Source organism: Ambystoma mexicanum, chromosome 11, assembly GCF_040938575.1.
Source record: "Ambystoma mexicanum isolate Mex_15411 chromosome 11, UKY_AmexF1_1, whole genome shotgun sequence".
Lineage (NCBI taxonomy): Eukaryota > Metazoa > Chordata > Amphibia > Caudata > Ambystomatidae > Ambystoma > Ambystoma mexicanum.
Window position 1 is genome coordinate 393786083 of NC_090934.1, and position 27198 is coordinate 393813280.

A 27198-nucleotide genomic window follows, 5' to 3' on the forward strand; every position below is an offset into this window, starting at 1 on the left:
AGTGCTCACGTTTGCGACATGCACCCATTTCAAACTACACAGATCCTTCCCCACATCTACTTACCATCACCATGCCGCATAGCTATCCGTACAAAATCACACTCTTTTGAAATTCCTGCTACCCATCTATATATCCATCCATGGTTTTGCCCCCCACTACCGTACAGAATGCATCTCAGTGAACTCTCCCTCCCTGACTCTCCGCCCGTCCTCTACTATTCCCCACCCCTGGTACCTCCTTCTGCTTTCACTCCTTTTCTTCCTACAGGTCCCACTCCACTGGACTGCCCTCCCACTCCCCCCATGGCAATCAAATCTATATTTTCAGGGATTCTTGTATACAAGACTTTGACTCCATCTGCAAGCAATGGAAGTGGCCCAGCAGCACCCACACTCTCCTAGCCAAACTAACTGCCCAACCCACCTCTCCTGCAGTCTGCCCTCCTCATGACTACGCTATGGAATGTCTTAATATACACATTTTGACCACAGGCTCTAAATGTTAAGAATACTGCTTTGTGCCCCTGTCTCTGTCCCTGGGAGTGCATATTCCTAATCTTTCCCCTTCATCATCTTGTGTACGTCATTAAATTCAAAAATGCTATTATGTGATGGCACCTTACCCTAGGACTGCCGCTGCTTTCTGTTATTGCATACATTGCAAGTCATTTCTGTTTGAAACAACACCCTGTTTTAAAATAATACAACAATATAAAACAAATTCATGCAGCTTCAATGGACATATCTATGGGCTGTGGACAAATGGCATCTCTGAGAGACACTTCATACACTGGTATCCTCCTAGCGCATTCCCATGGCATCATAGCAGCTCCAAAGAGATGCAGCACCTGGTAGGCATCTCATTGGTGTTCAGGCGACTAGGACTGTCATGTTGTTGAGGGGGATTACGAAGGGTACGCTATTGACTATGGACTGTCATGGTGTTGAGGGGAATTACCAAGGGTACACTATTGCAGTACAAATAATGCTCGGTCATTCTTTGGTGTGCACAGGTTTACTGTAGAAAAGTGTGATCCCCACATTCTTAAGGATGAAGAACTGCCACTGTGTAAAGACTAGCAAATCATGTTGCGTTATTTCAAGATTGCTACTCAGCGCCACTGTCTTGTCCTTACTGTGTCCCAAAGTCTTGAGATCATGTCTCTCGAGCGTGGGGAGTGATCCCACAGGTCTCACATAGACATCCATCGAGAGATCTGGTTGACTGTTTTGTACCCCATCTCCAGAGATGCAGGGAAACACTGCCAGGCGCTGTGACTCGTGTTTCAGGCTCCACTGTGGGTCAGGCTCCAGTCTCCACCCAGGTTGCCACAGGAAGCCTAATTGCTCCTGGAGGCCAATAAGGAAGGTGAAGTTCTAGACTTGTGGAGATAGATTCTTATCACAGAAAGATCAATGCAAGCAGAACAACTTCTTCTCGATAAGGAACATGGGTATGCAATATCTTTTGAGTGCAATGACCCTCCACATATTTCAAAGGGTGCCACCTCAGCTTGGCTCTTATTGGTCATTCTGGCCATTTGATGTGTTGTCTTTCTAAGCTACACCACTGGGCAATGGCACCTGTTCTTAGCTCAAGTGGTCACTGTGAGAAACCTGAGGGTATTCTCACTCCTACTCCCCTGGGATATTCTGTGCAGGTGACCATGGAAAGACCATCTCAATTGGATCCTGACCCTTAGGGCAGCGAGGGAGTATCACCTGGGAGGAGGGTCCTTGAGGATTGGGAGTGGGGTGTCCTCAGGTGAAACACGGTATCCCCCTTTCCCTGTTGACAATCAACATAACCCTCCCCCAACCTTCATGGGCTTTTATAAGCCAGTATCCCCTCAGTTGCCCACATGTAACACTTGACAGTACTGGGAAGAAAAAGAGACCACTAAGAGCAGTGAAGATTACAACTTTTCACCACTTTGGTACTGGGACGAACGAGGAAGATGCCTGCTAAGAGTTGTGAGCGGCAAGCATGTCCTTTTGAGTGTGGCCAGGCAGGGCTAATTGGATATCCACACCTGCAGCCTCTCAAGGGGCTGCAGGTGTATAAATAGAGATCAGCCAGACAGAGAAAGAGAGAAGGAGTAGGAGCATGGCACAGGCAGCAATATCTGAGGAGGCAGCCATGGTGGCACTGAATCCGCTCAAGGCAGGATGCCTACAACAAACCCAGTGGACTTGGAGGACCCGAAGTAGGTGGGCCGTGTGATTTCCCCAAGCCTGGGAGCCTACCTACCCCAGAGTATGCAGCAGGAACTGCCATGGAGCCGGAGCAAAGAGGACAGTGTCCACGTGCCGACAGAGGCACTGAAGCTGCCGGTGTGTGGAGAGAGGCACAAATCAAATGAGCTGGGCTCTCACCAGTAAAGCACAGAGTGTATTGGGAGGACAGAGGGGCTCCGGGGCACTGCAACAGGATCGCAAGGGAACACAGTTCATTGTTCATGTGTTCATTGAATACCGGACTAAAGAGAAACTTAACTGTGAACGACTAAATGCTCATTGAATACCGAACAAAAGGGAAACCTAAACATTGAAACCAAAAGGTGTATATTGAATATCGAACAGAATAGAACCTTGAATATGAATAATAAAAGTGCACATTGAACACTGGACCGAATTGAGCACATGTTGCACAAGAATTTAATCAGATCACCACAGTCAAGAGTATTAACAGCAGAAAAGAGTCAAACAGTGAGCCTTTATGAGGGAATGCAGTGTGGCAAGAACACATCTTGGCAGCAGGTGGGTGATACATGGTGGCAGGGCCATGAGGCTAATAAGGAGAAGCCAGAGAAATGCAAAAATACCCACAAAGACAAGAGGCCACTAAAAGGAAATAAGTGGAGGTGACTTGGTCCACCGGAGCAAGGGCCAAGGAACCTGTGTGTGTGTGCTGAGGAGTCCCGGGGCCCTGGTTGCGCGATCTGTAATGGGTGGACTGTGCGGTCTGACAACTGCACCTAGACCAGAGTGCCCTGCATGGTGAAATATAAGGGCACCGAGCAACACCTTGAATCTTGAGGCGAACCATCTACGGTTCCGGAAGAACCTCAAGACCTTCCTCTTCGCCTCTGCATTTGCCCCTCTTCTCCCCTGCTGATCTGCTTTCTCTCTTGGCACTGCTGTACCTGCTCACCCTGCCACCCTCCTGTACTGCCTCCTTGCCACCCCTTGCACTTGGGCTTGTGTCTTTACCCATACAGGCCCTGCAGTCTTTTTTCTGCAGTTATCAGATACTCCCTATCTGACTAACCTTGCACTCGGCCACTCACAGGCTGCACTACTACTGCTTCGGATCACCTTATTTATTTATTTACTTATTATTTATCTTGTCCTCTCCTATGCTCTGCACTTTCCAATTTCTCCCCCCTCCCATTCACTTTCCACATGCACTTGCGCATTCTCAATGTCACTGGCCCTAGTAAGATCGTTGTTTTTGTTTTCTCCCCTGTTCCCCTCCCTTTGCCTGGTCGCGCTCTGAAACACCTGCATACGGGCGCAATATAAATAAAATTACATATCATATCATAACAGCCTAAGGAAACCACTGTCTGCGACCTAGTGAAGTGGGCCAGAAAGAAGGTCAAGTTGACCTATAGTTTTGTTAAGACTCTTTTCTTTGGAAAGATTATAACAGGTATAAATGGCTGAGTTGAAGTCTTGGGGAAGGGAACCCTGAGACTTAAAGGAACCCCACTTGTTGTCTTGAGAATGGAGTCTCACAACCCCTTTTTGCTTTTGGATTGTGTTACTTGAAACTTGGGGAAGGCAACCACAGGGGTTGGTTCTGAACTACATCGCCTTGAACTGGGAAAAGGTAAACTTTGAGACTTTTTATGGAACTTTCTTGTGCTTGGGGAACGGGAGCTGAAAGTAAGCTGTGAGTTGGAAGAAGCTCAGAACTTTGAGTTGAACATTATTTCCTTTGACTTGGACATTCCTACACATTGGTTAATTGTAATCACGAGGGCGAGGATAGGTTTTGGACACAGATAGACTTTTAAGTAGAACCTTTTAATTCAGACTTTCCTTAGTTTCGTTCAGGTAGGGGCATCCCACCTTAGCATAGGACAAGTTAGGCCTTTAACAATCCTGACATTTAAGTTAATAAATATCTTTTGTTTGAACTATAAGTCTGTTGTCTGCCTCGTACTTCATGATCCCTTCACATCACCCTCTGTTTTCAGTACGTTTGGCACCAGAAACTTTCAAGAGGGTTGCCTGTATGGCCCCCACTCTCATACTAGTCTTTCTGTCAATTTAAAATGGCCACTGGGGGGCCTTCTCTTGAAGGATCTTTGCATAACTCCTGTCAGAAGCAACACAATTAGTGGGATGCTGATGCTCCAATGAGGTCCTAGTCCCGGCAGTCCTGATAACCCACCATGATCATATTCTTCTTCCGTAGCTAATGTCCTCTCCTATAGACAGAGGAATACAGGAATACGTTATCTGGTACACTGCTGTGCGGCCTCGTAGAGGAGCATGGCTTTCCACAGTCTCCTCCAGGCAGCCCAATAAACACTCTAGGCTGGAGTTGGAATAATGGAAGTTTTTGCAAACTTGGCACACTTTGTATACAGGTGATTTAAAATAGATTGAGTTTGAGTCTCTATACTCTCTGGTGCCCAGCCTGGTGCCCAGCTAGGTACCATGTCAATTAATGCTATGGTTAACATTTCAAATCACTATCACTGCCCAAGTGGGTAGAGGATCAGGGATGCATTCCTCTCGCATGTAACTGGTAATAAGCAGCGGCAAAGAAAGTTTGGTATATACATTAGATAGTGCAGTCTGCAGTGTGCATTGCCGAAGATGCTGTGTGTGTGGTCAGGATGTTTCTTTCCATCTCTATTAACATTATTCCACAACCTTTCCACATAGGAGATACATAATATCTTAAGCACTTGGGGTACATGGGGCCAACAAAGACCGAAGTCAAGAAGAGCTCGAAAGGGGGTGCAGTCCATAAAGCAATATATTCTGTGAGCTATGACAGTGTTGTTGGTGTGCTGTGCAATGCAAGTGGCAGCATGGTATCATTCAACTAGTGTTGGGTGCATTCTCTCAAAGGTGGGGGGGGGGCAGTAGCAGCACTATGCAGTGTCCTTAAACGGACTCTTGCAACAGTTTGGAATACAACAATATTGGGTGCACCCTGGGGCCTCAGTGCAAAGGGTATGGAGATTGCTGTGGCTGGGGGTGCTCTTAGCAGACATTGCGGTGGTGGTGGTACTGTGCGCCTTCACTGTCCCTTGGCAGAGGAAACGGTGAAGAAGCGAGGGGTACACATACACAGCACTTGGCAGAGGTTTGCGTAGCAGTAGTTAATGGTGCATGTGAATTAACTCTTGGGAGAGCTTTCGGGACAGATGTTGGGGTGGTAGCATAAAGAGAAACATTCCTGACAATCCCTTTTATTCCAGGGAGAAGGATGGCGTGGAGCTCACCCGTGAGGAAACCTTCAAGTATCGGTTCAAGAAGGATGGCAAGAAACATTACCTAATCATCAATGAGCCAACCAAAGAGGACTCTGGGCATTACACAGTCAAGACCAACGGCGGGGAGTCGGTGGCTGAGCTTATGGTGCAAGGTAAGCAGCACTTCAGGGGGGCGAGGAGTGACATCACATCCAGAATAGCCGGGTACTTCATCACACACCAACACCCAATGTAGCAGGTAAGTCTGACAGGCACACTTACATATCAATGGTACCTACATCAAAAGAAAGCCAAGACAGAGGCTGGTAATATCTGGATCAGCGCACCTGGGTGGTCAAAGTAACTACATCAAAACAACCAGAGTCTCTGACTGCCTCCATCAACACAGTCAGGTGGTCAGCGCACCTGCAAAGACAAACCAAAACAGTCAAGAGTACCTTGTCTGAGACATCCATAGGGTCAGGGTACTTGAGGAATCATTCTGGTCAGAACACACCAAGACAGTGAGTGTACCAGTGTCAAAAAGCTCACAGCAAAAGGGTCAGGGTACATGAGTCAACTCACAGAGACACTAAGGATACCTTTGTCTGCACACAAATGGCCAGAATATATCAGTACTCCCTGAGGATCTAGGTACCTAAGTCAGAATACCGCGATTAGGAGGGTAAGCGTCTGCAAAAGTCAGCATACATTCATCAGCACACCCCAGGACACTTTGGGGAGTCCATAGTGTGCCACGGAAGTTCCAAGTGAGCCTATAATGATTACAGGGTGGGTATCTGGAAATCCAGGGTGGGCCTGTTAGAGTACAGGATTGGCCTTAGGAGTACCCAGGATGGGATGTGGCGTGTCTGGCTAGACGGTACATTGGTATAGCAGTTAAGATGTCTGGCTCATCTGGAGCTCCTGGCAACAAGACCACCTGTCTACAACATATTTATACACTTAATAAATGTATAGAGCCTGTCTTAGCCTAGACCCGTGATGGGTGTTGCGCAGCAATATGTTAACATTAAGATTACTATAGTTGACAGTGATGCAAATACACAAAATAACTCAATTAGAAGAGACCATGCAGAAGTGCAAGTACAAAGCAAAGTCCAAGAAAAATCCCATGGGAGACAGCAGAGACAGCAAATCTTGTGGGAGCAGGCTGAACATGCTTGGCTAGGGAAACTGGCATGCTTGAAATGAGGAATGTCCATTCTGAGGAGGGTTTTGCTCTGAATCTACCAGTTCCCAGCCTCCAGGGCGATCAGGCCTTTGAGAGCAAGATAAACTAGCTGCCACAGTCTACTGCTTTAAAAAGGAGGCAAGTTAGGTAAAATGACCTAAAGGTGAAGGGGAAGCCGATCCAGGGATAGCTAATGGGGAGTGAGACAGCTGAACTTTCTATCCCCCGCCCCTTGACGAACAATCTGGCTTGAGGAAGGTGGTCCCAGTCTCACCAGTTGAATTTTTCCCTATGCTTGTGTAAGCGCCAGCATATTTCCACCTTCTCCCCTCCAGGTCTGTGCCCCACCCCTGATCCTACTGTCAGCAGCTGCTCTTCGCAGTTCTGGTTTATAGGTGTTGGGGGTCAATACCTGATCTAGGGCGTAAAAGCAACAAGACAAGAATGCTCTTAAAGCTACAAGTGACCCAGAATAATGCCATTAGGGCTACCCTGAACATTCCGAGGAGACTCCACATATCGGACACTCGACAAAGCCTACATTGGCTACCTGTTGCACACAGAATATCCCTTAAAACTCTTGCACTAACTCAAAAGTCCGAGGCTAACCTAGCCTCTGTATACCTAGCCAACCGCTTCACTGCCCACACTGCCACCAGACCACTGAGATCAGCACAAGCCCATTCACTTTCTATACCTAGATTCAAGCTTCAGAAGGCTGGGGGATCTAGCTTCCCAGTCCTTGCTGCCAAACTTTGGAACACATTACCCATTACACTCAGATCTGATCCATCTTATCACTCATTTAAGAGTAAAACCAAACTTTGGCTCCAGGAGCAGGACTTGGCTGCCTCATAGTATTCTGTACCTTTACTGGGTGTCCCACTGTATCTGGTTTACCATGTTTTACTGTATGTCTAAGTACCTTCCCCGCTGCACCTGTAAACTATGTACTCGGTGTAACTTTGCACCTTTCTATGTAACGCATGTACCTGCTCAAGAAATGCTTATGTACCTTTCCTTGTAACTTATGTACCTACTGAGAAATGCACCCAGATGCCCCAGGGCCAGGCGTGCAATACAAATAAAATAAATAAATACAAATACAAATCTGAAGGTCCACTAGCAAGCCATTGCAGTCCAACTTCATAGCTATGTAAAATGACCAATTCCGAGTTTGCAGTTGTGACACCCAAAAGCACGACTTGTGAACTACAATCGAGTGCCTATGCAGGGTGCAGGTCTTTCTGGGGTGGGTTTTGGGTGGGCTACATATCTCCTTACTCCCTCTATCACCCAGATGTGGGTGTTTCTGTACATGTGCAATGGTCTGTGTCACAATGGATATCTGAACACCAGGCCGTCCTGCACCTGCAGGCCCATGGGCATGTCTCTTCCCGGGTCTGAGAGTTCTGTTCTTCATGACCTAGATTTGCTCTCTCTATGAAGACAGTGGCCATAGAGCTCTTTGACCTGAAGATGTTCTCTCTCTCTCTCTCTCAATCTAGAGAAGCAGCTGGAGGTCCTCCAGAACGTGGCTGACTTGACAGTGAGGGCCCGGGACCAAGCCGTGTTCAAGTGTGAGGTGTCCGATGAGAACGTGAAGGGCGTCTGGGTTAAAAATGGGAAGGAGGTGGTTCCCAACGACAGGATCACAATCACACACATCGGCAGGTGAGTTTGGAAGGAAGAGATATTCCCTGCCACCATTATCAACTCCTCTACCAATATCCACTCAAACAACTTAAAAAGCAGGATTGCTTTGGAACATTGCAATATAAAACACAAGCACTGCTAACTCCATAAAACCTTGACACAACACTCAGGAACCATTTCTCAGGTGGGGTGAATAAGGTTCATATCTCCTGAAACCAGGAATGCGCCAATGAGAAAACGGCGCAGGATAGATGCATCTGAGCAGTAGCCACTTATACAGTAGTAATTGCCAAAAGCAATTATATATACCTTTATGTCTGGTGCAAGCTCCTCACTTTTCAGCCCCGTGAAGAACCAATACGGTTCTCAAACCAGAAAGTGAACCCACATCCTAGGTTTCAAAAAAGGTCTTCTCCACATGATGATGATTACACTCCAAATGTAGACTAGATTAAATACTCAGAGTTAGAGCAACTACACACTATAGTCTCCTGCAGTATCAGATGTCTAAACTGGCCAGAGCACAATAGAAAGGCTAACACAACTTGGGAGCCTAGGCTGGTGTCCATGCCTCACACATGAGACACCCACTTACTTCTCCATACCTCATATCCTGGAATTACCACCACTTTTACCAATACACCAAACCCCGAGTTTGGCCTTAAAGTGAAGCCAATATATGACTTTTTATCCCATTTTTCTCAGAAGTTGTGCCACAAAATGCTTCATTTCAGCACATTAATTTAAAATAATTCTTGGGAGGAGACCCCCTCTCGAATCTTCCATAATAATTTGTTTTGCTATCCTCGCTATACTCATGTTAATTGGAGAAAATATTTAGACCTCTCCACTGAAAACATTTACCACCCCGTGAGGGCTCTTCATTAATCATGTAGAAAATTGGTACCCCTGCAGAAGCTTTCTGCTCCCACCCCCCCCCCCCCACTGCCACCACCAGCATCAAAAGCTATCTCTGCTGCTTTGCTTGTGGTGGTGCACTGTCTATCAAAAGTACAAAATGAATAAGTAGAATATGTAGTCGTTTTGCACACAATGTCCAAGTACCCTATGTCATTTGTCAATATGTAACAGCCATAGTACCTACGAGCCCTCTGATCCTGTGATCAACTGGTATAGTATTAATTAGATTTCAAAAACAACTAAATCACCGAAAACAATGTTATATAAAGGAAAGAAATAAAACTGAGCAGATTAAAAAAGTCAACAAGCTGAGACAGTGGTTCCAGGACGAAGCCAATTCCAGAGACTCTTGGTTTCCCTGGAGGTGGTGCCAAGCCTTTATGTACTTTTGGCAGCTCCAAAAATATTGGTGTCTTGGGCCATCTGGGTTGGCGGAGAGTCCCAGGCTTAATCATAAAAGAATGAGGTGACACTTGAGAGGTAAGTGCTAGTCTGGGCAGGTGACGCTGAGTCCTACTGCTTAGTTATCCCACTGTGACTCCCGGATCTATTTGTGTTCCATCCCTTTCTATTTATGTATTCATGGAGAACTACATGAAGTGACTGCATTAAGTGACAAGAACATGTCATGGTCTTCCCCTCAATAATGATATAATGAGTAAGCAATGAATGAGCTCTTGCTAGATTGCATTTGCAAGGCTACACAGTGAAAAGATGAGCATAGTCTGTGCATTTAGGTATGTAATAAAACATAGGTACGGTGAGCGAGATTAGCGGGCTGGTCACACTTAGATAGAGGCCCCAAATTACCAGGTTTGATGTTCTGACGAATGCTGTTAATAGTTTAGAATAATATAACACAGGTTTGAGCTGACTCCTAGGTACTGTCACTGCTATATCTTGACAAGGAAAGGATAGAGTGTGTCTGGATATTTTTGCAAAACTAATTCTTGCCTTTACCACTTATAAGATTTCATCAGGTACTGCTTGACAGGAGGAACGCCATTTCATACCCAGGGGCACGGTGGTGACGTAAGAGAAGGCAAATGTGTAGTTGTTGCTAGTGAAATTAGCACCAGGTACAAGGAAGGCTACCAACTACTGGCGTGAACCTCGAAAATCAGTATTTGCTGCTGGTGCCTCTTGCTTTTTTTTAGACTTGTTTAGACTTGTTTCGTGCCTCTATATAAGTCTCGAGGTGAGGAGTGGTAACTCTGGTGTTAGGTAAAGAAGGAACTTGGAGGACACACCCATGACGGTGATCAAGAGAGCCATCCTCTCGTTAACTGCTCTCTCGATTTCCGGGCCTCGTCCCACAACAAATCACCCAAAACTCACAAATAAGATATTCACGCACTTTCTGCTTCTGGGAAGCAATGGCCCGGAAGACCCTGAGGTGAATGGATGCTGAAGATGTGCAACCACCAGTACAGACATGTTTGAAGAGACTCAGGTTCTAGATACTGCAGATCCCAGATTCTGAAACACTTGACATTCGTGAACCGTGACAAGAGTGGGTGCTCAGAAATGAGCCGAAGAAAATCCCGGCCATGATAACGCGCTGAGATGCTCCAGAAAAACAAACGCAATAAGCATCTGCGGTGTCTGATCACCTCAAAAGGAGAAGACGTACAGAGGTATGTCGAAGCTGTTGGGTGTGTCCCCGGCATGCATGTGTGGAGCTAGCTACAAATGTGTTAAATTGCCCTTGTGTTTATGTTGTGAGAAAAGGGCTCCGGTCTTCACCCATGACTGTTGTTAGGCAGAAACCTGTGCAGTTCGCTTAGGGACCACTGGAAAAGATTTATGACTACAGGTGTTAGCAGTAAACCCACTTGGTAGCAGTCTGTACCACCCAGATTTACCTGGTAGCTGTGGCTGAGCAGTCAGACTTCCCTCAAGAAGAGTTAGGCAGTATGCAAAGTATACACAATAGGCACTCAGATACAATAATACAAACAAACACTGACCAGAGCTTTGGTATCAAAGCATATAATTCTTTATTTAAAAACACACTGTTTGAAACACTCCAGCACTCTTGTTGTAAAACACTCTAAACACAGTTACTATTATAATACATACAACCCTTATTCCTTATCAGATAACTCTTAGTAAAACACCACTTATTTTCATACAGAGGTGAGCGCTTAACTATAGATGGCACTCCAATAAGTTTGTGAAAAAGGGAGGAAAAAGACAGAATATGGAAAGGTACACCACTCTAAGATTTAGGAACACTATTAGCAAGGCAGAAGAGCAAAAGTCACTTGTGAGCCAAAGTCCATAGGCTGGGCCCACTCCTAGAGGGAGCAGAGCACAAATGCGCCCAAGATCACACAGTTACCCCAGGCTTAGAAAGTCTTGCAGAGAGTTCAAAAAGAGTTTAGAGAGGCTCAGAAAAGTTTAGCCAAGGTGTCCCAGGCTAACCCAGGTTCGAAAGCCGGGGGCTAAATCTACCTCGTACAGTCGGTGGCAAGGGAAGCCAGGCGGGACACGGTACCTTAAGTGGGAAGGATCCTCCAGCGGTGGCAGTTGTTCCTGGCAGTGGGTGCAAGTCTCGTCATCGTCCAGGGGAAGAGAAGATCTCGACTTGGAGGAAAGATGAAGGTCGTTGCACTACCAGGGAAGAAACCAGCCGCAGAGTTTTCCGGTTAAAGGTAGTACCCTTTAATTCGCGGTCGTGGTAAAACATGGTATCCCGGTTGCCGGGGTGCTTAGCACAGGCAAGGCGGCCACGAGATACGTCGGGAAGGTGAAAAGACAGTGAAACTGGTTATCCCCACCAGTAAAAGGAAGAAGACTCTCCGGCGAGAGATCTCCTCTGTCGTTGGGAAAAGTGGTGAGACGGTCCATCAGGGCTCCACTGGTGGTGTCGTCGTGGCAGGTTGGCTCAGCTTCTCCCTCATCGGATTCTTAGGCCCTGTGGCGACTTCTGAAGTTCCAGTCCCCAAAGTCCTGCTTTTATGCAGAAAACCCCCATTCACTCAGCCTAGCTGTCACTCAAACATGCTAAGTGGTGAGCCGGCTGGTTCACCACTTGGGCCAATCAGGACGGAGTGCGACTTGAGTTGCCTAGGCATCTCAGTCCAGGGTGCCTAAATCCCCCTCCACCCCTCCTAAGTACCCAGACAGAGTGGCACCACTTTGGAGGGCTTCTGTGGAGAAGCCTGCCAAAAAGTGGAACAAAGGGCCTGACTTGGCTTGGAGTCACAGAAGAGAACACAATCGCCATTTTAGAACCGAGATTTGGCAAAAAATACCAACCGGAGAATTAATATTAATTAAATAAACCGGCGGTATGTTTGAGGCTATCGTAATTAAATAAATAAAGATAGTAGCCTCGAACAATGGGAAAATCCCGTAGAGAAATATTCGCGGTTGAATATAAAAAGTAGTATCCACTGCCACCAGCCAAAACTCAATCAGGGGGGGACGGAGACGTGCCCCCTCGACTAACAGACCCCAGGGCAATTGAATTTCCCCAGCCAGTACGTACACAATATGATGGTTTGTACTGGTTCTGTTCAGAATTTAAGACTAGTAAAGTCAAGGGTGACTTTACATGCCCTGGGAGACAGTAGTCAGTCCCAGGGTATGGAGTCTATACTGGGGGGTCACTATGACACCCCTGTGTTACTGCAGTGAGGGTGCAGTGTAACACACATCACAAAAACACATGAAGCCCTATGGAGTAAAAGACCCCATAGCCCATTAAACACATCTAGAGGCAAAGAAACACACTCAAATCATGCCCAAGAGTGAGGGTAAAAGAGTCTCACTCTTGGGAGGAGAAAAAAATAAACCCCAAAAATCCAGCAAAGCTGCTGGGGGACTCACTAGGTTAGGAAATTCAGCCTAAACAGAGAATTCTCCCTAACAACTGTAGAGGCGTTGCATAAACCTCAAGGAAGGGGTGTACACAGCAATATACACAAAAAACACACAACGAATCTAAGCATCATAATTAAATGCACCAGCTGTTTTACCTAGACTCTAGAAAAGCAGCTGAATATGGCACAGAGGGCGGCCATTTCACTTACTTCTGGTCAACATGGCGAGAACCCCTGGCACATGCTCAGACCAAAGCTGCTTCACTTGTATATGCTCTGTCAGTTCCTGGCCTGAAGACAAGAGGCACATTGGCTCCTCGGAAGCAGGGGATTCAAGTTTAATCTACGAGAAGTTCCTTTAAGGAGGGCATGTACTTACCACAGCGTCTCCATTAAAATGAAAAGATTAGGGAGTGAGAAAGCAGCCAACTCCTACTTCACTGGGCATCAGGGACTCGGCAACCTTGGAGCTGGAACCACTGTCCTCTCTACACGCTCTGAACAGGGGTGGCAACAGAGCAAGAGTTCCATTGACTTTGGTGTTTGAGCTTCATGGGGTCCCTACATGGACTTGTCCGTACCTGCTGATGTGTAGATTGTGTGAAGTTCGAGGTGTTCCAGCAATACCAGTTACTGACGCTTGCATACTCCACCATCTCTCTCAGAACACTCTGAGTAGTCATGACCACCACATGACTTGTCCATGTTACAATCCAAGTTTAAGTCTGGTGACCGCAGTGGACAGTCCCTCATAGGCAAATGAAGATATGAAAGAGTTTCTAACCCAGTCACAAGGAAAATGTTGACACACAGACAGTTTTTAGTAATGATCGACTCAATAACCTGTGATGTAAACAGCACTCTCCCCTGGGGTGCATACATTTCTAAACCAAGGTTGAGGGCTGGAAGGTTGTGAATTAATCCTAACCACTGGCGTTGCTCTGGGCAACGCTCCAGACCATCATATGTTAACCTGCCATGCCATACAGAAGGTGGAAAACCATATGAAAATGAGTCTTGGTCTCTCCCCAAGGAGGCTTTACAATTTACCACATAAGTTTAGCCAAAACTCAAACAATCAGGGTATTACACCATGTAGTCCCTACTCTCATCGGCACAGGGCACTGATGAGCATGTGACTGTTCTTCTTAAAAAATAGAGCTCCTATCTGCATCCACTTTCTGCGAGAGGAATGAGGAATGTGTGTGAGTGGTGTGGATAGCTCAGGGCAGATTGTCATTCGTCCGTCCATCTGTCCCTCCTCACTGCACTAGATGCAAACGAGGTAGAACGCACGGTAGATGCAGATATAACTTGAGTCCTTCCCAATGGCTGGAGACCTCCTTATGGCACTCCGTTACTCACCCAGAAGACATGATGTCTAGCAATCACAGAGTCTATGAATGTATTCCGAGAGGAGTCATCCTCCCTCATCATCCAACTCAGACCTGTGGGTTCATGCATTCAATGTCTCTGAGGTGGCCGGGCAGTCTGAGAAGATACTGAGAAAAGGCAATACGATGGATGGGGCTCTAGTCAAATCAAGACATACTTCTGATTTCTGGGAAAAGTTAATGCTGGGTTACCATCTTCATCATTGTGCCTATTTCTCAGAAAATGACATCTAGAGCCCTGTGTTCAGCTCTGGACACTATATATAGAGGGTGCGCTGCAGCGGATGATGACACATCATTATGTACTTATTGGATACAGCCCTGGCGCCCCAGCGATCTACCCTGTCACAGAGCCTGCATAGCAGCAGTGACAGCATATTATAGTGAGCGGTTCAGAGTTGTACATCTTATATTTATGTTTAGGAAAGTCTAAATTCAACATGGAGTTAGCGGCCCACAAATAACAACTTTGAAAATACCATTATTAATCCACCTTCTCCGCCACTGAGCTTTGTTATCAATCTTAATGGCAAAGTTGGCCCAGAGTGAAGCGTCACTATTAACCCGATTAGGGACTCGCGGATCCCTCAGACTGGACCTCCAGACACTACTGGGATGTTACCACGAGCAAAGACAAGGAAAAAGGTGTGTCCTATCGCTCTACCCCATGTACCAAGCTGACCTAGTACCATTCCCCTCAGTTAACCAATGGGGCACATCTCTGCATATGTCCATATTTATGAAAGGCTGATGCACAGTTGGGCTTCTGCCACGCTCCGCACAGAACATAGTAATGCAGCTATGATTCCTTTTCACAAATATTTCTTGGCAAGGTTACTTGCAAAACATTCAAAGTATTGATATATTTCAACAGTTCACACTCAACTTTATAGTGTTCAGCTTGACCCTACAGAAGATACCTACGCACTCCCATTTCTTGGCATCAAGCGTCACCTTCTCCATGATAATCTCCAAACCAAGTTCATTAAATGATGTCTGAGCTCAGACTGATGTACAAATTCGCAAAACTGTATCTCACCCTCTTCACAGTCCTTGATGCAAGCAAGTCTTTACTACGGGACAGCGTAATTAGAAATACTGTTTTTCCCTCTTAATTCCCCCAGAAGGGATCCGCAATCTACCAACAGTTTCACAAGTTAATTTCTAACCATTTCATGGTGGGTAAACAAAAAGAACCACAGCACCAGCCTAAATCAGAGCCTTATGCTTCACTTTGCCCACAGGAAGAAAATGTAAATTTCTAGGTTCTGACATAGGTTTGATCAAAGTAATTGGATTCCTGTGCAATTGCCTCAGTGCTCTATTTGCTTGAACTAATGCCTTGGTGATCCGTATAGACTCTGAAACAAGCACAGAAAAAGCCACACCAAGGCCACGATTTTCAAGCCCAATTCCAAATGCGACCAACTGACATGATTGAAAGCATTTTCAGCATCAACACTTAAATTACAGTGGAAGATCATTATGCAAGTTTATAAGATCAATGATTTCTCTAATATTTGTCTTTCACCCCTTCGAATCACGCCATGGACCTTAGTGACCAGATCTTTATATCGAAATTTAAGAAGGAAATCGGGTAATCCTTTTCACATTGGTCACTTGGGAATTAATGTAGTCAATACAGTATGTATGCTATCAGAAATTCTACCACGTCTTAAAGTCCTGTTGAGTTTGAAAAGATTTGGTGGCAAAAAATATCTATCACGGACTGATAGAACAATAGGGCAGCCACCATCTAAACCAGCTGTTTTTCCTTTTCTCAAATGGCCAATGGCTAGACAAACTTCATCCAAACTCACTGGAGCAACTTCCTAAAAGATGTCTCCAGATCCCATTTAGCATATGGAGTAGGGCAACAGGCACATAGAGTGTAACTGCCATGGCACCTGGCAGGATAATAATGAGATCCCTAGTCATAGGTCTCCTGCATGAATTGTGCTTCACTTTAATCGCTGATCTCCAAAGCCCCTTCAGCCACATTTCTCTTTTTTAGATACATGTTCTCATAACACTGCCAATTGAGCTTAACGTTTTTAACCAATTTTGGTTATCAGATAGTCAATATCATTTACAGATGATGTATTGTTTTGCAATCAGCTAACTTTTTAAATCTCCACACCAAATTCTTCCTAAACGCTCATCTTGATCCCAGAAATGTTTGCAGATATTTAAACCATAGCTCCCAGGAGGCACGTCAGTTCCCTCTTGGCTGTCTGAACCCGGCATAGGTTGTCATCCATCTTTGAAATTGTACAGGCATTTTCAAGTGCTCTTCAATGATATGTGCGGCTTCATTTCCGCTGCTTTCAGGGATCGTGTCCTGTTCATTTCATGGCTCATAATCTCCCCTCAAAGGTGGGATTTGTTTGTATCCAGACCACATGGAAATCAGACATAGGTATGTGGGTGTGGAATATACACATGTTATTAATGTGTTTTCTAATAATACAAATGTACTCCATTTCTATTACAGCTGACCATAGCTCATGCCTTCCAATGAGAAGCCCAACTGGTTGTCTTCGAGATTTGATGCAATACATTGAATAGAGGTGGGGATCACAGAGTTCATAGAATGTCTGAAGTAAAGGAAAATGCGGGAGTAACAGTCATCTACTGGTCAGAAGGATGTCAGGGTGACACACTCTCCACACATCAAACAGACCTCTACTCACATTATAGCAATCAGGAGTTTTGACAGGTTTTAACTTTGGAAAGAGTCTTTCATTGACCTATTCTAAGTCCTGTCTAGGGCCACGTTAAAGCCACCACCCATTATGCATCTCAGAAATGTTCTAGTTTACAAAAGACATCTACGATGAAGGCGGTAGATGGATGGTTCCCAGGAGCAATACAGTATTTCTTTCAATGATCATGTCTACCAAGATGGCACATGCATCACCATCGGCACCAACTCATTTTACTGCTAACCTTACACATGGGTTGATGAGAATACCTACACCCTAGGGTTTGGATGCGTAGTAGCCAAATATCTCCTTCTTATGCATTTTATTCAGGTTTGCACATAGACGGCCAAATGCCTTCCAAAAGATATTTTGCAAAGACCAACGAAGTTGGATCAGTAACAATAAGACTTGCCACCTTACAATACGCCTATGTCGGTATATTTATATTACTGCTTTTCATTTTGAATTAGGAATAATTTTTAACCAAAAATCTATGCAAATCAATACATTACATTAACGATTTGAAGTGGGCCTTAAGATGTATGAGATATTAAATAAGCAACCAGCAAATTTTAGTCTACAAATAACTTCTATTAAAATGACATTTTCTTACACTATCCATCCCGGCCCACACTCCTTTCCCTAAACGTAAAACTCTCCCCCGTGTTTCAGACTGAGGCTGCGTAATGAATACCCGACACTAATCTAAATATGACGCACTTTGGTAACATAGGAATGCATTAATTACTCCGTAAATATTTTATCTATGTGAAAAGCCTTTCATTGTCCTTACATTGTTCTCCTTGCCAACGGAGGCTAGCACAGGGGCAACACGCTGGTCTTGGAAGCAAGACCATGCAGAGCAACAGTGGATTGAATCCTGGATCTGCGCTCAGAAACCACACTCAGGTAGGTGTTAGGCGCGTTATAAAAAACAATTAAATAAATACCCCATCTAGGGTGTCAGGTCTACCACACCCAAACTTCCATTCATCCTTTCTTCCAGCTCCTTAACAATTTTACATTTCCCTACTTTCAGTGGCACACATTATGTTATGGTCTTTCAGTAAAAAATACTTCCCATACCTCTTTCAGTTTACTACAACTGTCCATCATGTGTGTTGGATGCCTTTTACACTGCCAGAACACAAAACCACGATATTTGAGCTTCCTGCTTCTTACAAGCAGTTGCCTGACACACTCACAAAAGCATGTACACCCACACACAAACGTTAGCACCTGACTCATGTCTTCACACAAGCATGGAGCACCTCAATTGGATAGGGCTGTGCTCAATAAATCCCATGGACCCGTCTCAATCCTCCAGCTCCAGTGTCAATACATTTCAGAGACTATCACTTCCCCTCTTCCCTGCTCATGCACGCAATCTTAAGTCGTTCCCAACTCTGCTGCCATGCACAATGCTCTGCTAGACTTGCACTTTACCCTTATATAAGCACCAAAGCCAAAAAGAGTCCAAGGCGGCCACGTACAAATCGTGTGCTGTTGCTGAAGCCTATCTCTGGTATTCATTTGTGTCCTTCTGATATCAGCCAAAAACCTTCTCTGCTGTGAATTGGTTATTTTAAGGTTAAACTATAAATTCCAATAAAGCAAACCTACCTGAGTATGCCATAGCACTTTTCTGTGCATTGCAAACATCCTCATGTGACTAGGATATCCTTTCAGCAAGACACTTTTTGGGTGAGTCTTTTGATGGACAATATCCAATTAATGTCCCATTAGTTATGTTATGTTATGTTATGTTGACTTATATTGCACACCGTTACCATTAGCATGGTCTCCAGGCTCCACGTGGGTCTGTAAGAAAGTGGGTTAGGTCCGTTAGTGAGGGAAGAGGGAATAAGATAGAGGTTGTGGTTTTCTGCTGGTGCTTGTAGAACCAGGAGAAAGTGCATGTGTGCAAGTCAACTTTCTAGGTGTATTTGGATTGTGCACACTGGGTTATTATGTTCTTTAGGGGAACGTCCAGTGACTGGGATGTTTGTTTGCAGCAGTTACTTCTTATGGTGGTTGTGTGGGTTGTGTGTTTGTGTGAGGTGAGACTGGCTCGATTAGGTATGCTGGAGAGGAGCGTGGAGGTGGGAAGGTTAGTGGTTGGTATGATGTGTTTGTTTTATCGTTGGTTCCAGAAGCCATACTGTTATTGGATTATCTCCGGTTCCCAGTGATATTGCTGGCAGCACCCGTTTTATGCTAATCACTGAGTTGAATAGCCAGGTTTTCAGTCGTTTTGTGAAGGTGAGGTGGTCTTCATTCGTTCCTATCTCCTTCAGGATTGAGTTATTATTGTTGTTGTTATTATTATTATTATTATTATTATTATTATTATTATTATTATTATTATTATTATTATTATTATGTTATTTTTTGAGCACGGACCTGGCTTTGAGAAGCAACAGAGCACTTTACAGAGGTATACAACAATACAGATACATAACAGAGCACTTTACAGAGGTATTCATCAAGTACAGATGCATAACAGAGCATTTTTCAGAGGTAACATAACAGATATACAGTGGGGGGAGGGATACAGAGGGGCACCGAGGAGGGGTACTGCTTTACCGGGTGGCGGGGAGCAGATGGGTGGGCGCCATCTAGCTACTCGGGTGGCATGAGAGGCGATGTGATGGCCTTGGTATTGAGGCGCAGAGGTAGGTCTTGAGTTCTTTTCTGAATTGTAAGAGCATGGGGTGAGTCTGATTCTGATAGGGAGAAGGTCCCATAGTCTTGCGGTGTAGGCAGAGAAGGCTTGTTTTCTGGTCCTTTCCTTTTTGCAGCGGCGGATTTCAATTCTGCACATGTCCTGGTTTCTAGTGGGGCGCTGTCCGCCGGAGATGCCGAGTTTCTCTGCAAGATAGCCGGGTGACTTGAGGGTGACTGCCTTATAGATGATGCAGCAAGACTTGAAGGTGATTCATGCATGCAGTGGGAGCCAGTGTAGGTCGATTAAGGCCGATGTGATGTGGTCGTATCTGAATAGACCCTGGCGTGCGGCACCGTGTAGGACACTTCTCAGGGGCACAATGGAGGACGACGGGAAGCCTTCGAGGAGTGCATTGCCCCCTTCCAGGAGGGATAGAACCAGTGCTTGAACAGTGGATCTAAAGCAGTCCGGAGGAAGGAAGGGCTTGACCTTCCGCACGAGGGAGAGCTGATACCAAGCTGTCTGAGTTTTCTTAGCTATGTGTGTCTAGAAGGAAAAGTGTTTGTCAAAGTGGAACCCGAGGGACTTGGCGCAGGAGGTGAGCTCAGAGTTCATGGTTGTTAGCCAAGTCTGTATGTCTGGATGGTCAGTGTTGTTGGTGAGGAGTAGGAATTTGGTCTTGGAGGGGTTGAGCTTCCAATATGCACTGCACATCCAAGACTGGATCAGCGAGAGGCAGGTTTTGAGCCTGTGAATGTCCTTGATGGAGTCAATCTTGGCGTATAGCTGTGTGTTGTTGGCGTATTGGTGGATGTGGAGGTTGTGTGTGGCCAGGAGGGCTCCCAGCAGCTCCATGTATAGATTGAAGATCACTGGGGAGAGAATGGAGCCCTGCAGGACTCCACAGGTGACGGGTTGCCATAGATTGGAAATTAGACGTGAGAAAGCGGTTCCTCCGAATTTCCATTAGTGTGTCTATAATGAAGATTGTAGCTGATGCTCAAAATGTAGAAGGAAAAACAATTCACCAATCAAGAGTCTAATGGCAAATCTGAAAAAACAAAACTTAAAACTGTTGATGTAACAACATTAAATATTCTAAACTGCATAAACAGCCAGTAAGTTCTGTCATATGTTTAATAAATACCTTATTTAATGAGTTACGTAGGCGATATCAGAGGATGGTATGTTGTGGAGAGAGATTACATGAGAGGCAAATATTGGGGAGGTGTTGCTGAAGATACAGTGCTATGGGTGGTTTGCCCTGGTTATGAAGGTATTCATTTTGGATTTTAGAGTGGGGAAAGGTTGCTGGTTAGGGCTCAGGTAATGGTAAATTGGCTGTTGTCAGTTAGCCCCGTTTATAATCTAGCTGAGCGCAGCACCTGACAAGGTAGAGTGACGCTTGAGACAGTGCTCAGCCTGGCAATCAGCAATCCATCTCTCAGGCAGACTTTTTCTCTGAAGCTCTGAAGCTTACGTTCATGCCTCCCACAGCCCTTAGCACTCTGCTTATGGTAGTGAGTGGAGTCTCCAGACTGCTCCCTTCCCTCAGCTGCCATTTCCCAGGTACTTGCTGCACACAATGAACCATTTATTTGATAGAGAGCGAGAATGAAAGCGAGAATGAGAGGGAGAGAGGAAGAGACAAAGATTGACAGTGTTGGAGTTAGATGGCCACTGTCTGCATAGGGCGGTTGTAGGAGTGCAGGGTGGTAAACAGGCTGTTTTCCCGTGTTGGGGCTTTTCATGCTTTTGCTGCAACTTCGTTTTTGTTATGCCTCGATATATGTGGCATGATTGCTTGCATCCCTCGCTAAACTGCTCACCATTCAACCTCCTACCTTTTACTATACTGCTCCCAAGTGCCCAACTCTGATTTACCCTGCAGGGATTTGCTCCCAGGTGCCATTTTGGTCTCTGATGTCCCACTGTAATTTTGCCCCAAGGTGTCCAATGCAATTAGTGCCCTAACATGTTTTGCTTTCGGATGCCCAATGTAATTCGCGTGACTGGTTGCTAGATATCCCACCTTGACCCAGTAGTATGCAGCCTGTTCCTAAGGACCCCACCAGGACTCTGCCTTCCATGGAATCCTAAGTTATTCTCACCCACTGTCTACTCAGTAGCCACTGGTGAATGATCCCTATGTTTTTAGCTCCTAACAGTGTTTCCCTTACTCTCATAAAGTGTTAGTCCACTGCCAGAGTTATTAGCCCACTCCAGGATGCCTAAAGACATCTCCTGACATCTACCTTACCTGAAAGGCACTACTATCAAGACATCACTGTGGCGACGACGGATGCATGCTCCAAGTTGTTCAATTGGCCTCCACTAACCGTCCTGCACTAGCATTCTCGATCTCTATGCTCAAACACACTACAGGTATACCAACTAAACCGCTCGCACACAGCATTAAATAACCCTCCCAACATCCATCAAACAACAGAACGCTACACCTCTATAGTCAACGTATATCTCACAGTCCCAGCTAATGCATCCTAGGACCACAGGCTTGCAAGGCTACCCGCTGGACAACAATGCCTCTATGCTCTTGACCCAGGACACCTAGAAAAAGACCTACACAGAGGGCTCAGATACCTTCCAGGATTCAAGCTATCTTGAATTTTCCCTCTCTCTCCAACTCACCCAGATCCCTTTCAGATCCACCTGAGGGCTTGTTGAATGCAGAAATGACAGCAGTGTGTAGTGTAATTCCCAATAACATAAAATAACAGAATGATAATCAGGGAACGGTGTAGGTGAAAATAGTGTAGCTGTCGGTGGCTAGCCCCAGTTAAGAAGATACTCATTCATTTTGGTGGCAGAGGTGGTAGTGGTTTACTCGGTATGATTTAGATGAGGGCACGGTGTGATAGTGGGGTAAGCAGGTATTTATTTTCACATATAGAGAGGTTACAGCAGGGGTGTGCAACCTTTGGCTCTGCAGATGTTTTGGACTACAATTCCCATCACTCCTAAATAACATCCTAAATGACATAGTCAATGGTGAGGGATCATAGGAGTACATCATCTGAATAGTCACACGTTGCAGGCCACTGGGCTAGACTGTTGCTGGGTACGCTTTGAGGGTACACTGACTATAGGGTGGTTCGCAGCAGTTCGAAATATTCATTTTAGATGTTAGAGAGCGTCGAAAGTTACTGGTTAGAGTTTAAGTGAGTATAAGAAGGGTAAGGGTGGTTAGGCCAAGTTAAGGACATATTCATTTCGGAGATTGAGTTGGGAGAGGTTTGCTGGTTAGACCGATGGTGAGAGCAAAGTGGCTATATGTAGTCAGGTTCAGTTATAGGAAGATATCCATTTATTTCAGAGCTTAGAGGTAGTAGAGATGTGCTCAATATAGAGGATAAGAGTAAATTAGCCAAATGTGGCGGGCACACTTAAGAAGGTATTTATTTATTTCTGACTTTAGATGTGGCTGAGGTTTTCTGGGTAGGGTTTAACTGGTCCTCTTTAGGTTTCATCAATCATTTGCATGTCTGCTTATTTTAGTAAAGTATTTCCTGGGTTGCACACTGTGTGCTGGCTTTCATTTATATAAAAAAAGAACTGAATGCAAAAAAAGAATTGCCATTCAACATTTTCACTTTTCTAAATGTCCAATTTCCAGATGGAATCAATGTGGATAGCTGGATGGTAGTGTGTATTCCTCTATGCAATAGACATTCCCTAATTTGGGTGGTGGGGGGAGTACTGTACAAAGACACATTTAATCAATAATTTTTGGATCAAGCAACAGTTTTTGATCATTGTGTTTTTAGAGGGGGATGTTTACAAAGATGGCAAAAGGACAATGGACACAAAGCTTCTCACTGCATGGTAACATGCATCACTTTGTGCGCTTTTTTGGTATTTCATTGTGTGTGATTGGACTGCCTGAGTCACACTGGGGATACAGTTAGTTGTCTACAGTGGCTACTTCAACATTTAATGTTCTATTAAGAGTAACCGGGTACCCCAAAAAGATGTCAAGCAAGACTAGAAAATATGCTTAGCACCAGTCACGGATACCCTCTAGGGCAGTGGTATTCAAACTTTTATTCTCTGAGCCCCTTAGAGTACAAATATTGTTGCTGAGCCACCCCTTAAGTAAAATGCTTGTGGTGCCCCCCCCCCCCGAGATGCCATATCTGCTTATATAGAAAAGCAGTCACCGTACTCCCCAAGGGGGTGCAGCCCCACAGTTTGAAGACCACTGCACTAGGGTGATTTCCTGGTCACATGCTTTTGCATCAAGTAATGAGGTGCTCTCCCTAATATTTCAATTCCTACCTACAGATCCCACATTTTGTGTAGACTTTGGTGTGAATCATTGACTATATTTCCGCAGGTGCAACGGGTTTGTGTTTCCCTGCCACTACGTGGTGCACCATTGGCGGTGAGCGAACAGCACTCTAACTCTGCACTAGAAGCGCTTCTAGGTCTGAAGTTTCCGATCGCACGGAAGAATTGAGAGGGTTCCAGACTCATGTGTCAGCCAACCTCCCCCTAACACTGTGTGAATGGGTAGAGTATTCCCTCCACCTGCCCCCTGTAATGAATACGTCTCTAGTAATATCCCTCGACGGCCATCCTGAGGTCCCCACAGTGCGGAGCTCCAACAGCTGCCACATACAGTCCAGCGACTCGCCAACATCCTAAAAGCAGGATGCCCTTTCTGGGATTGCGCAGATCACCCTCGCACGTTCTGGTGCCCAGTTGGAGGCCTCTGGCCCACCTGATTGATGGTGTCACCATGGATCCCATCACTGGTCATACTCATATCATGGTTTATGATTAACGAGCGGAAACCCTTGCATCCCGTGCCCAAAACACAGGCAAAGGATCCCAACAGGGAAATGGCAGCTGCAAGGCACAGCCACATATTGGCAAATACAGGAAGCAGTTTTCCCACCTGTGAAATTCTGATCGATGCGGATGGAGGAAAGGGGAGGGAACAAGTGGGGCAATTCTCATTAGCAGCTTCATTCTGAGTTTGGAGCAAATCACCCCAAAAATAGCCCAAAGGGCAAAATATATTAGCCCGATAAAGAGGTGGGAAAAAAACCTGCTCTAATTTATGATCAATTGTGGAGGTTTTGCCAAAAGGTGTGGAAAATATTAGGGTATTAATGTTTGCCAATAAGTTAAAAGGACGTCCTGACAGTCTTTAAGTCAAGAGTCAGCTGAGCTCCCGCACAGAATTATGGTATGGAAAACATGTGCAATTCCAGAATGGTACACTAAAGTGTTAGAGCCTGCACCAGTGCGGTCTACTGAGCAACATGGGGTGCTTCTCAAGTTAGTGGCCCCGAACAAGCGATGAGGGCCTTTAACAAGGGTGAAGATCAGTTAGTACACAATAGAGTCCAATGGTAAGAGCGTCTACAGGGGCAAAGGGCAAGGATACCTGGAGCTTTGTGTTCCAGATCCTGTCCATGTCCCCTTGGCTGTTGTGTACCCATAACAAAGGGAAGCTTGGAAGGCATCCTTTTATCAGCTGTTACAGCCCACATTCCAGGCTCGCTATTTGGCTAGAATGGTGCAAACATTGAGAGGAATAGAATGTCGGCTTCTATTGGTGGGTACAGCCTGAGCTCTCTCACTGCCTGAAGAAAGCATGCTCGAATCAATAACACGTGAAGATGGAACCAAGATGCTGGTAGTGCTCTATGTGCAATATCAGAGAGCACAGTGCAACCCTTACTACAGTTTAATGGAAGACAAGACATAGGAATGGAATAAATTGGAATCCCAGGAATATCAGGAATTCTGGCAGAACACGGTCCTTCAGTCTTCTTGCGAGACATGGTCTTCCTGTCTTCGTGCGGCTTCCCCGCATCCTTCCATCGCTGCCATTTCATCACTCCATTTTTGGCACTGCATCCCACTTTGATTCCTCATCGCTTGTGTTTCTTTTCTGGCTGTCTACATGAGACACTCCCAACCTCACTGCCTTTCATCACCCTGGCGATGCTCTATTCCTTTATATCCTGATGACAACGTAGCTCTTTCCCGTGTTTACTCAACTTTTCATTGCATGTAAGCCCTTGATCACAAGCTATAGGGTCTTGAATCGTCTCATGTCCCCTGCTGTGTACTGTATGTTTCCTGGCCCTCTGATGGCGATCTCAGCAATGTGGTATTTGCCCTGTTTCGCTGTGCCCCCTGATCTATCATCTCTTTTATATCAATCTCAGTCTTACCATGTCTCTTCGTTCAAGTTGTGATAAGCTGGGTACACCTTTGCCCGCATGAGTGTAAAAGGCGCTGCCCACATCACTGTGTGCAGGGCGTACGTGTAGGCATTCGCATTGTCATTAGTTGCTTCCTTCTAACAGGTGTCTCAATGAACGTCAGGTGAATCTCTTGATTCGGCGCTCTTCTGTTAGCGACGTGGACTTCTCCGTCCTTGGAACATTCGCTAATGAATGCCACCTGCCCGGCTGCATAATTATTGCCACAGCAAAGTGGTTCAAAAAGCAATGGACCCTCTATGCCAGGGGTCTACGACCTGTGGCTCTCCAAATGTTTTGGACCACAACTTCCATGATCCCTCATCATACACTATGCCGGCTAGGGCAAATGGAAGTTATAGTCCAAAACATCTGGAGAGCTAAAGTTTGGCCACTCGCTTTGGGGCGGTAGAGGGGAGAACAACTGTATTTAATACCCCTTTCACACAATAGCTCTTGCATCTGCATAAAACATAAGTAGATACTGTTTGCTGTTAAACGCCTCCTCTATCAATACACGGGTCAGGAAATCAGTGTTTCCTTAGTAGTCACAGTCGCCATGTTCTCCCCTTCCACCCACTTCAATGTGTAATTATGCAGCGCCACTATGTATGTTTGATGGCTGCCTTTCAGTGCAGCTGAGGCGCCCTCGATATCCAATGCAAGTTTAGTCCACGCATGTTCTGGAACTCTGGCTGCACATGTGATTGAAATACTTGTATTTGTGCCTGATTACAAGTTTAGCATTAGTGGTAAAATAATGCAGTATTTCAAAAAACAGAATATTTTACTGCTCCGCCAAACTACGAGTTTTGTTACTCGCTTTTGTGTGAAAGTGTCCTCCAAACGAAATCATTACTGCATGGGGTATTACTGATGCAGAATTACGGCACCTCTGCATTTCCTCGGTGGAGACCGATGGGCTCCAAAATGAGGAGTAACAGAAGGTTCTGCATGACACGGCATCATGCGGCACCTTCACATCTCGTTTATTGCATGTGGGAGCGGTAAATCACCTTGATGGTTAGTACCACCTGTAGTGCTGGCAAACTCTGCTTTCTGCCTTCTCACTTTCTTTACACTGCACACAGCTGTTAACATTCAGTCCAATTTCCTCACCCAACAAAATTGTTTTTTGACACGCCTTACGGG

General features: G+C 45.5%; 1 protein-coding gene across 1 annotated transcript in view; it reads left to right on the forward strand.

Annotated features, from left to right (window-relative positions):
• Positions 1 to 27198, forward strand: part of MYBPC3 (myosin binding protein C3) — a 278233-nt gene that overhangs the window by 129456 nt on the left and 121579 nt on the right. The window contains exons 17-18 of the mRNA XM_069623114.1: positions 5445 to 5611; positions 8142 to 8307. Coding sequence (XP_069479215.1) covers positions 5445 to 5611; positions 8142 to 8307 — 333 coding nt within the window. The remainder of the gene's footprint in view (positions 1 to 5444; positions 5612 to 8141; positions 8308 to 27198) is intronic.